This window comes from Leuresthes tenuis, unplaced genomic scaffold, assembly GCF_036924035.1.
Source record: "Leuresthes tenuis unplaced genomic scaffold, fLeuTen1.0.hap1 SCAF_1, whole genome shotgun sequence".
Classification (NCBI taxonomy): Eukaryota; Metazoa; Chordata; class Actinopteri; order Atheriniformes; family Atherinopsidae; genus Leuresthes; species Leuresthes tenuis.
Window position 1 is genome coordinate 4,439,508 of NW_027325355.1, and position 11,809 is coordinate 4,451,316.

Here is an 11,809-nt window from a genome sequence, read left to right on the forward strand (position 1 = left end):
GAGCCGTTTGATTTTTGAGATCAGATTTCCTTCTGTGGTTTTCATCTTTTGCAGTAAATACAAGCAACCTTTGCATAATTTAGTTTTTTTGCTTTAAACACGACTAATAACGTCTGCAGTTCTATTATATCTGTAAGTTTCAGTAAAGCTGACTTAATAAATAATGCATCGGTGTGTTTTCTAATTTCAGCTTTAGGTCAGATTCTGACATAGATTCAATGAGTTTCTGTTACTTACATACGTTTTCCCCCAAACGTCCACACAATAACTAAAATAAGGCAATATCAGTGAACAGCAGAACATTCTCATTGTCTTACAATGAAAAACGTACATAACCTTATTCAGAATGAAAATGCTTTTTCAGACCTTATTTTTATATGTGCTGTATGATATTTCCATGTCAATGCTTCATAAATAACTCCCAGAAACCTGATCTCTGACACCTTCTCAATATTAACACCTGCAAATGATAATCGAATGTTATCCATTTTTTATAGAAAACCATGAATTTAGTTTTTTTTTACAAATTTAACAATAACTTATTTCTTTCAAACCAACATTGAAGTTTAACCGTTTCATTTCCAACTTTATTGGATAATGTTGTTAAATTATCACCTGAACAAAAGAAATTTGTATCATCTGCAAACAAGACAAAGTGTAAGAGTTCTGAAACCTCACAAATGAGTTTAGGCACCAAAACTGAACCTTGTGGAACCCCACATTCCATTGTCATATATTCTGAGCCACAGCCTGCAAAGTGTATATGTTGTTCAATTCAATTCAATTCAATTTTATTTAGGATTACCTGAGCCATCCCTAACTATAAGCTTTATCAAATAGGAAAGTTTTAAGCCTAATCTTAAAAGTGGAAAGGGTGTCTGCTTACCGGACATTTACTGGCAGCTTATTCCACAAGAGAGGGGCCTGATAACTGAAGGCTCTACCTCCCATTCTACTTTTAGAAACTCTGGGAACAACAAGTAAACCTGCAGTTTGGGAGTGAAGTGCTCTGTTAGGAAAATATCTTACAATGAGATCTTTAAGATATGATGGAGCTCGGTCATTAAGAGCTTTATATGTGAGGAGAAGAATCTTAAATTCTATTCTGAATTTAACAGGGAGCCAATGAAGAGAAGCTAAAACTGGAGACACATGATCTCTCCTGTTAGTTCTCATCAGAACTCTGGCTGCAGTATTTTGGATCAGCTGGAGGCTTTTCAGAGAATATGTGGGACAGCCCAATAATAAGGAATTACAGTAGTCCAATCTTGAAGTAACAAATGCATGAACTAGTTTCTCTGCATCACCCTGAGACAGGATGTTCCTGATTTTAGCAATATTACGAAGGTGAAAGAAGGCAGTCCTAGAAACCAGTTTTATATGTGCGTCAAATGATAAATTCTGGTCAAAAACTCCAAGGTTCCTCACTGTAGAACTAGAAGCCAAGGAAATACCATCTAGAGTAACTATATAACTAGACAATTTCTCCCTGAAGCGCTCAGGTCCAAAGAGAACAACTTCAGTTTTGTCTGAATTTAAAAGCAGACAGTTCTGAGTCATCCAGGTCTTTATGTCTTTAAGACAGGCTTGTAGTCTGACCAACCTATTGGTTTCATCTGGTTTCATAGATAGGTACAGCTGAGTATCATCAGCATAACAATGGAAATTTATGCCACGCTGTCTAATAATGTTACCTAATGGAAGCATGTATAAAGTAAAAAGAATCGGTCCAAGCACAGAACCCTGAGGAACTCCATGACTTACTCCAATGTGTGAGGAAGATTCTTAATTTACAAGAACAAACTGGAATCTATCAGATAAATATGACTTAAACCAGCCTAATGCAGTTCCTTTAATCCCAATAACATGTTCAAGTCTCTTTAACAGAATGCTGTGATCGATCGTATCAAATGCAGCACTGAGATCCAACAGGACAAGCACAGAAACAAGTCCGCTATCAGAGGCTAACAGGAGATCATTGGTAACTTTCACCAGTGCTGTTTCTGTGCTATGATGCACTCTGAATCCTGACTGAAACTCTTCAAACAGATTATTTCTATGTAAATGATCACAAAGTTGAACTGCAACTATTTTTTCAAGAACTTTAGACAGAAAAGGGAGATTGGATATCGTTCGATAATTAGCCAACACTTCTGAATCAAGAGTAGGTTTTTTAAGTACAGGTTTAATTACAGCAACCTTAAAAGTCTGAGGTACATATCCTGTCAACAAAGACAGATTGATCAAATCCAATATGGAAGTGTCAATTAAGGGGAAAACCTCCTTGAACAGTCTGGTTGGGATTGGGTCTAACATACAAGTTGATGGTTCAGAAGAGACTATTGCTGTTGTTAGCTCAGAAAGATCAACTGGGCAGAAGCTGTCTAAATACAAATCAGATTCGAAAGATACTTCTAAAGCTGCTCTACTTGATGATACATCAGTGATAATAGTGGGAAGGATTCCATTAATCTTCTCTCTAATAGAAACAATTTTATTGATGAAGAATCTCATGAAATCATCACTGCTGAGAGTTAAAGGAATACATGACTCAACAGAGCTCGGACTCTTTGTCAGCCTGGCAACAGTGCTGAAAAGAAACCTGGGATTATTCTTATTCTCTTCTATCAATAATGAATAATAAGCAGTTCTAGCTTTACGAAGTGCTTTCTTATACGTTATTAAACTATCTTTCCAGACTAATTGAGACTCTTCTAAATTAGAGGAACGCCACTGTCTCTCTAGCTTTCTTGCAGTCTGCTTTAACACACGCAGCTGTGAATTATACCAAGGAGCCAACCTCTTCTGACTGATTACCTTCCTTTTCAGAGGGGCAACATTGTCCAGTGTTGTACGCATTTAAGCTATAGTGCTGTCAACAAGAGAGTCAAGTTCTACTGGAGTAAAATTTAGGTAGCCGTCCTCTGTCATATTTGCACATGGCAGTGAAGAAAAGGATGATGAAATCAACTCTTTAAATCTGGTTACAGCATTCTCTGACAGACACCTTCTATATGTAAAATTATTCTCAGAAACCGTAGAGTCAAGTAATGTAAATTCAAAAGTTATTAAAAAATGGTCTGACAAGACAGGGTTATGAGGGAACACTGTTAACTGTTCACTCTCAATGCCATAAGTCAGCACAAGGTAAAGGGTGTGATTAAGGCAGTGAGTAGGTCTGTGAACACCCTGAGAAAATCCAATAGAGTCTAATATAGAATTAAAGTTAATATTTAGGCTGTCATTTTCAACATCTACATGAATATTAAAGTCACCCACTACAATGACTTTATCTGTACTCAGCACTAACTGGGATAAAAACTCTGAGAATTCAGACAGAAACTCAGAATAAGGGCCAGGTGGACGATACACAACAACAAACACAAGAGGTTTTTGTGATTTCCACTTTGGGTGGGAAAAACTGAGAATCAGAGATTCAAAAGAGCTAAAACTAATCTTGGGTCTAGGACTGATTAGTAACCCTGATCTGAAGATAGCTGCCACTCCTCCTCCTCTGCCTGTGGTTCTAGGAACATGAACATTTAAATAGTCAGAGGGAGTTGATTCATTAAAGCTAACATTATCCTCCTGCTGCTGCCAGGTTTCTGTAAAACAAAATATATCAATATGATGATCACAAATCAAATCATTCACTAACAGAGACTTCGAAGGGAGAGATCTAATATTCAGCAAACCACATGATGTGTAAAGAAACAGGACAGAGTTAAGAAAAGGAATCAAAGTGAAACTGTAAATACAGTCAAACCTGCTTCTTCATTATTTGTTTATTGTAGGGTTTGTGTTTAAGTTATGGGGAAGTTTGAAATCTGAAAGCATAGATATTTCTCAGGTTTGTGAATATACCCACATCTGGCCGCCCATCTCCCCCTACACACTTCCAGATTATAAGAGTCTGGAGTCCAACTATATCTCGTTGGTACGGCTCCACCTTACACACCGGCTCTGGCTCCTTCCTTGTTTGTGATGCCAGGAATCAGGCCAAGGCTCCTGCCTTCACTCACTGCCCACTTCATAATGCAAACTCCAACTCAATGTTTCTCCCTGCAGGTGGTGAGTCTTCCTCTGTGATCAGACAGGCTGCAGACACACAAAACAACACTCAGGAAGACACTGAAAGACTGACTCTGAAATTAAAGCTGAACATTTCTCCTATCATTGGATCTGTGTTTAAGGTCTGAGTTTATGAGTACACAACTCAGTTTGTGACTAATTTCATATTTTTATTTTCAACAGTCGTTACAGGGATTTCCTCTGACAGCTCTCTGCCTCCTTTAAGGAGATGTTCTTCAACTCTAAACCTAAATACTGATCAAGAGATGATAAATAATCCAAGTTCCCTTCTTTCAAAGGGAAGAAAACAAAATTAACACGAAATGCTGGTGTTTTTTTGAGCTGAGATAAATTCTGCATCTGTACACAAACATTAGATTACTCATTGTGTAGGGATAACTCTTTTGTAACCTAAGTTGTGTAATTTACATCCTCCACTCAATCTGATAGCTGTCAAATACTGTGTCTTCTGAGCTGGCTGGTTTGGTGGTTCAATATCAACAACAAAACAAATGTAATGAAGTTTTAAAAATGCAGCGAAAGAGTTGGTAATAAATGGAGATCTGACACATTACGAACTACAGGACCGTTTGCATGAAGATAAAACAGATTTTAAAGGTGTTGCATCTAACATTCAGAAACTCTAGAGCACCAGAGCCTCTGACCAAAAGAAATGCTAAAATAAACTTATTTACTTGAACTTCACCAGTTTATAAGTTTATAAGGCACTTTCTCTCATGAATGGGTGACTCTGGTCTTATCTCGTTCTGTGCTCGAGGCCTTTTAGGCCAAAGGATGTGAGCTCTTAGGATAACTGTGACCTGGATTACTGAGAATCTTCATCACTATATTAACTGTAAAGATGTGAAGCTCAGACAGGAGATCTGCTTGTTGTATGAGGACAGAGTGTGTCTTATATGGAGGCGGGAGCCTGGCTCAAATACAGAAATAATTTATTTGTATGTTTCTGCTTTAAATGTGTCCTCTCAGGAGCTCTGAAGTACTGTCAGTAATACTGAGCGGGACTCTGCATTGATGGTGATTTGTTTCCCTCTGGTGGCGAATATATGAACTGCAAGACGTTAGTTTAATGAACACAGAAGCGTTCGACTTTAGGAGGAAGTGAAACTCTTCCAGTGGTTCATGCAGAATACTGACTTATTGGATGGTTTCCAGCCACGAAGAAGCACCGTCTGCAGAAGACGAGCAGAACGGACACAGTGGACCTGATGCTGGAGATGTACTGAACACTACAGATGCAATGGTTGGGACAAAGATGGTTGGAGAGAAGACACAGAGGAGTGAAGGTCAGCTGGAGAAAGAGAAGCACCTCCAATTCTATCTGATACTAATATCAGTGAAAATGGTCTTCTTCTACTGTTTGATGTGCTCAGTAATTTCAGTTATACATCCCTCAGGTTCCGTCTTGATTGGGTTTACTTTATCTCACAGCCTGCTGTGTTTTTCACTGACTGATTTCATCTGAGTTATGAAGTGTGTGTGTGTGTGTGTGTGTACTGTATTTAGTGGACGTAAAGGTGTCTTTAACAGAAGGCACGAGGCTGCTCTCCTCTTAAGATTTATCTCTGTGCTTCACCCCGGCAGAAGCAAACAGTGAGGGGGCGGGGCTTGTTCCAGACTCTCAGCTGCTCTCCCATTGGTTATTGCTGACGACGTCAGAGACGGACAAAGTTCCTACTGGCTCCTGAAGCCGGTGTAGTGAGTGTGTTTCTGGAGGAACGGCAGCAGTGACACTTGTAATGTTCACAGCTTCTGTTTGACACCTCAGAGTTTATAAAACTCATTCAACACTATCAGAACACATTGTCACTATATGGACCTTTATGAGCACACACACACACTCAGGACCTACATGATTACCGTGCTTAGTAATGAGTGTATAAGTGTACACACAATCCACAGCGACCCAAGAGGGCCAAGCGCCCCAGACATGCCCACAGGTGGGTGAAGCAGCGGGGAGAGACAATCCTATAAATGATGTGATCATGTGACCGGCACTAAAGACTAAAATACTTTATAAAGAATCATTTAAAATGTAGAATATTCAAGTTACACAAAGAGCAGAGAGACCTCGATAAAATGAAAGCTGACTTTTCAACAACATTTCTTTGTCTTTTGTGGAGTCTTTTGTGTCCAAAGTTTTGGTCGACTTTCTTTAAAAAGTGATAAATCAGCTATATTCCTGAGGAGCCCTCTCCACATATGCTGAATACAGAAAGTTTGGACGTGTTTGTAGCTGCTGCTGCTGTCCCAGCCATGATGTGTCCACACTGTGTGTTCAGAATAAAGGATTAGAAATGAGTGGATCTGAAGTGGAGGCCAGAGGCAGCTGGGAACAACAAGACGCTCCTGGACACAATTCATGCATGTTATCAGAATCAGAAATACTTTATTAATCCCCGAGGGGAAATTATTTAGAAACAAGAGTTCAGTGTGAGCAGCCAAACGACATCTTTTCACAGAGGAGAGATGAAGGTGTGGCTGCACACACTGATGAAGGATAAGAAGCTGTCTGGGTTAAACAAAAAGATTTAAAAGATATGATTTAAAAGCTGTCAGGGCAGCTTCTGTATAATTCATCATTGTTGAAGTGACATGAACGTTTTTCTTTTATCTTGGCGTAACTCTTTATTAATAATATCAATAAGCACTGATCAGCTGACTTCCTTTACTTAAAGCCAAGCAGCTCCCTCATGATGGATCACATGACGTGTCAACATGAATCAGATGAAACTGAGCTGTGAGCCTCTGCTGGTAGATGAGGTGATGACAGAAATCTGACAACATTCCAGCTGACAGCAGCAGTTTACCTGCAACAATGTCAGGAAGCCTCATTGTTCAGGTGGGAGTCGCACAGACTCACACAGACTCTGATGAGTTTGTTCAAAGCTTCCACCTGTTGAAGTGACCCACAGTCAAAGCTCTGACAGGACTGCTGCAGAACAGATGTTCACACATCACTGAGCCTCTCTGTCTGTCTGTTTCTGTGTGTGACTTCAGCTGTTTTATCTTTCCTCCATCAGGAAACTCAACGTTCCAGAGAACTGAACCTTCAGGTTTACAGGTAAGGTGGAACAGAGAAGAGTCATCTTAAAGGAGGGCCGGGTGTGAGTCCGTCAGTGTTTCCAGCTCATCCTCCGTCTGTCAGCGCTCTGCAGCTCCAACCACCCAACTGCTCCATCTCTGAGGGAAACCAGGACTCTGCCGTGAGTCTCTTTCATGTTTCAGCTTCTTTTGTCTGTCAGAGTGTTGCTGCTTCAGCAGGAAACAGCTGATCAGAATGACTGCAGAAACTTTATTGATCCTGCAGGGAAACAGCTCTGTTACAGCACGCAGTTAAGAAAGGAGGAAGCAGGGGAGGGGAAATAAATCCCAGTCAGAATATGAAGAAGGCAGAAAGTGTGAAAACATGATGAGATGTGTTCAGATGTTAGGTTATGGGCTGGATATTTGTTTTTAAATGTGTGAACACGGAGCGTCCCGGCCTCCACAGGAGTGAACGATGTTTTTCTGGGGCAGAATCTTATTTCAGAAGGGTTTGAACATCTTTTGGCAGTGATTGTAACTCTGAGTGCTGCAGAGCTGAACTTCGATCAGCTGAGAAAGAAATGACTGAACTGTAACTCTCAGTCAGGAAATGTTCTCATGGATTAAGCAGTCATGACCATTATATGTGATCTGTGAGAACAGATTATGAAATGACTCCAGAGAACAGGAAGTGTGTCTGTGTGCTGCTGTGATGGTGTTCAACCTGCATCAACAGGCGACAATCGTGACCTTTGGACTGTTTCTCATGTTTGTTGAATCTGAGCCATGGACAAACCAAAGGAACTGCAGAACCTGACTGTAAATCAACATATTTTAAACCTTTTCTTTTCTCGTTGAGAAAGGTCCTACCTGTGCTGCCTCCATCACAGGTGGAGCTCTGACTCATTCCAGGAAGCAACTCACCTGTGTTACATTCTGTTGTGTTCAAACGTCGAGTGGAGCGTCGTCTTCTTCAACACTTTGGCCTGTTTGAACAAACTGTGAGTTTGAACTTTGTCTTCAGTAACTTTCCTGTTAGTTTCTGTAATGTTTGGGGAACATGTTCACTTCTTATTTCAGAACAAACTTTGATCACTCTCAGGACACTCTCAAGACAATAGAAGCTAAATGAATAAAAATAAAAAGGAGATGAAAGAAAACAATAAAATACAAAAGATCAAATTCAGACGTCATCATCTTCTCAGGTAGAAATCCACACAGAAGAGGTGAGACTGAAGCAGTGATTTAAACATATCTACAGTCTGCTTCTATGGAAAGGTGAACAGTTCTACAGATGTGCAGCCGCTGCTAAAGCTCGATCAGCTCTGTGTTTTAATGTTGGAACATCGAATAGAAATTGACTGGTCGACCGCAGTGCTCCTACAGGGGTGTGGATGTTGAGAAGATCTGAGAAATAAGAAGGTGCCAATCCATTTAAAACTTATAAAGCAACAATATAATCTGCAGAAAAGACTGGTTCAAACTGATATACATTGAATTCCAGGAGTCAAGTGGAGAGTTTTTTACAGGTCTTTAAATCAGAGTTAAAGCTTCACCTCGGCTGTCACTTTAAGTTTTAAAAATATGGTTTTAATAACTGCACTGATCTGCTTCTCCAACATGTCAGAGCTGTCAGAAATCATTCCCAGATTTTTAACAGCAGAGTGATTAAATGGAGCCAAAGGACCAAGAAAACCAGCAGAAAAATGCCAAGATGATCTGATATGAAACAGAGAATCAGAGCCAATCAGTGGAGGAACAGCTGATCTTTTTATTGCCCAAATGATGGAAATGAGGATTTGTGTTTCCTCTGCAGATGAAGGTAGAAAGTGTGTGAGCTGATGTGAATTCAGCAGCATGGATCAGTGTGAGGACACTAAAACCACTCTGTGTGGGGAACATGAGAGCCAGAGCAAAGCTCAGAGGTGAGATTACCATCTCTAACTGTCCATGACTCTTCTCCATGTCAGAGCTCAACACTCACGTCACCAAACCACCTTTATTCACAGGAAGGGACATAGACCTGGATCCATGTGTGTGTCCTCAAAGAGTGACTTACTAAAGGATCACCCACTTTTCAAATTACAGGCCTCAAAAGCAGGTCTAAGTTAACATCAGTTATTTGATTTAAAGATAATTAAGTATATCATGGATGCAGGCTTAAAGCATTTTTTTTTCCATCAGGATCCACCAGAGACCTGAACCTGAACCCAGCTGTGTGTCCTTTAAGAGCAACCAGTCACATAATTGGTTGATTAATTTCCAACATGATGTTCCATCAGAACAACAGTGAGTATCTGTCAGTATTCAGTGGAGGCTGCATCATGTTTCAAATGATAACCAGTTTTCAGCTGAATTACTTGAGACTTGGATCAGTTCTTGATGTCTCTGATGAGACTAATTAGCTGCATCATGTGTGTAATGTGATATTTTAGTTCAGTCCTGCAGCTCTTTATTAAAACAAAGGGAGAATATTTCTGCATATCTGTTCACTGATGTGGCTTTTTCACAGGATGCTGATTATGTAGTGAACAGGGCGGCTGATGTAGAAATATTACGTTCTCACACGTTGTGTTTAATGACATCAGTTTAAAACGTCCTTCTGAAGAAACAAGAACAAAATGACCAAATCAGCCCAGTAATGTTAGTAACTGATCTGTTATCAATTATCTCCTAATAAACCTGCTCATGTGATCTGGTGAAAAGATCTAATTTTTTAATCTGACACTTTATATTCCAGAAAAATTAAATATTCCAAAGTCAGTTTTCCAGTGTGGTGCAGCTGCAGTTTGTCTCTGAAAGAGCAGAATGAATCTGATCACACAAACAGTAAAGAATGAGTCAGGGAACCATACTGAAAGCTCAGAGCTTCAGTCTTCCTGTTTTCTCTCAGGTAAAATTACATCCAGCTTCCAGTTTCACACACCTCCTGACGTCTGCCTGCAGAGTGACAGAGCTGCCACAAGGGGGAGCTGTAACATTGTTCCACAGCAGCCACACTGACTCTCTGACAGGCCGTCTCACTGCAGACTCAAACACTATCACTGAATACTTTAGTTTGAAGAAAACAAGTGTTTTTCTGTCAGGATCCAGCAGAGACTCAGGCCTGAACCTGGAATCAGCTGTGTGTCCATGAAGAGTGACCGGTCAATGAATCCTCCTATCAGATTCAAATCAGACCAAGATCCATCCTTTAAGAGGTGAGCTGAGTGTAAATGTTGTAACAGAGTGAAATGCAGCAGACTCAGTTTGAACAGTTTTTATTCCAACATGTGTTTAATGTGAGCTCAGCTCTGTTTCACATCCATTTCTATGTTCATATGTGAAGCGGTGTGTGTTGGATGTTTTCCACAAACACAGCAGTCACAGAGGAAAGAATGAATGTTGGAGGAGGTGTTTCTGAGTGTCTGTAGGACACCAGCTGGTCCAGCAGGTGTCACCTTTGTGCTTTGGCTCTAACACAGTGTAGGTAGGAACTTCCACTTAGGTGGCAGGTGTTGCTGGATGGAGGACAGATAGATTTATTTAGAATTAAAAACCTGTACGTCTGAACCACATCAAGCTGATGGAGGTGTGATGTGTTCCAGGTTCAGGAGAGGATCAGTCACCAGGGTGCTGGTTAGCTGCTTAAAGCTTTGAGGAGTTCAAATTAGTAAGCAACAGAACAAAAGTTTGTCCTGAAAGACTGAAATTAAACTTGGTAAACAGACAGTAACTCTGCTTCTTCCAGTTAACTAAACAGAGCTTTTGGAAGCTGCAATGAAAGTTTGTCCCCTGTCTTTGGGAAATAATCATCAGATGATGTTGTACAGTCATCGTCTGAGGCCTTCACACTGGGAGCTGCCCAGTACAACCAGTCTGATCCAAGCACACTGGCTGCCTTGCTCCAGGGCACTTCAGCAGGGAGGGAAAGCTTTCTGAAGGGGTTGCTGAGAGCTGTTGGACCCAACCAAAGTGAGCTGAAAGCTCCAAGCAGCTGCAGACTGAGCTGTTGATTCTCAGTGGGATCAGCAGGACTAGTAAAGCTTTCCCACTGCAGGGAGTCCTCTGATTCACTGTTCACATCCACACATCACTTCATGGAGCTTTACCTTGTGTTTGTCTCTGTGTGGACAGACAGAATGTGAGCTCATTCTTCATGATTCCTCCACAGAGTGGACCAGCAGAGCTCAGAGGTTCCCAGTAGGCAGTCTGCCCAGCAGCATCAAACACAGCTGGACTCCATATTTATGGTCTGTACATGTACAACAACTACTTTTCCATCTATTCTGTTCACAGTCATCTCCATGCTGCACTTTGTAGACCAGTGGATTGTCAGTGTGTCCAACATGGATCTGATGTTTGGCTCCATGACTTCAGTCTGATTGGCTCATTCATATAGTATTCTGTTCCAGCTGCTGGAGGACAACATGGTCACTTTTGTGAAGGAGGAGCTGAAGAAGATCCAGAAGGTTCTGAATCCAGATTACCCAGAATGCTTAGAGCGTCAGAGGGAGGATGAGGATGAAGAGCAGAGGAGCAGCAGAGAGGCATTAGTGAAGATCACAGTTCAATTCCTGAGGAGAATGAAGCAGGAGGAGCTGGCTGACCGTCTGCAGAGCAGTAAGAGGATTTCTCTAAAGATTTAACCTGCTGGATAAATGACACATTTACTGATGTCTCAACACACAGAACGACACATGTTCAAATA

At 40.8% G+C, this 11,809-nt stretch overlaps 3 protein-coding genes across 3 annotated transcripts in view; 2 read left to right on the top strand and 1 right to left on the bottom strand.

Annotated features, from left to right (window-relative positions):
- The window catches only part of LOC140294513 (protein NLRC3-like), a 1,060,349-nt gene that overhangs the window by 201,538 nt on the left and 847,002 nt on the right, over window positions 1–11,809 (bottom strand). The window lies entirely within an intron of this gene.
- Window positions 1–11,809, top strand: part of LOC140278845 (NACHT, LRR and PYD domains-containing protein 3-like) — a 228,296-nt gene that overhangs the window by 17,155 nt on the left and 199,332 nt on the right. The window lies entirely within an intron of this gene.
- LOC140294529 (uncharacterized) overlaps window positions 6,811–11,809 on the top strand; it is a 28,773-nt gene continuing 23,774 nt past the window's right edge. The window contains exons 1-5 of the mRNA XM_072379596.1: window positions 6,811–6,855; window positions 7,116–7,156; window positions 8,010–8,120; window positions 11,273–11,351; window positions 11,514–11,721. Of these exons, the coding sequence (XP_072235697.1) occupies window positions 6,811–6,855; window positions 7,116–7,156; window positions 8,010–8,120; window positions 11,273–11,351; window positions 11,514–11,721 (484 nt within the window). The remainder of the gene's footprint in view (window positions 6,856–7,115; window positions 7,157–8,009; window positions 8,121–11,272; window positions 11,352–11,513; window positions 11,722–11,809) is intronic.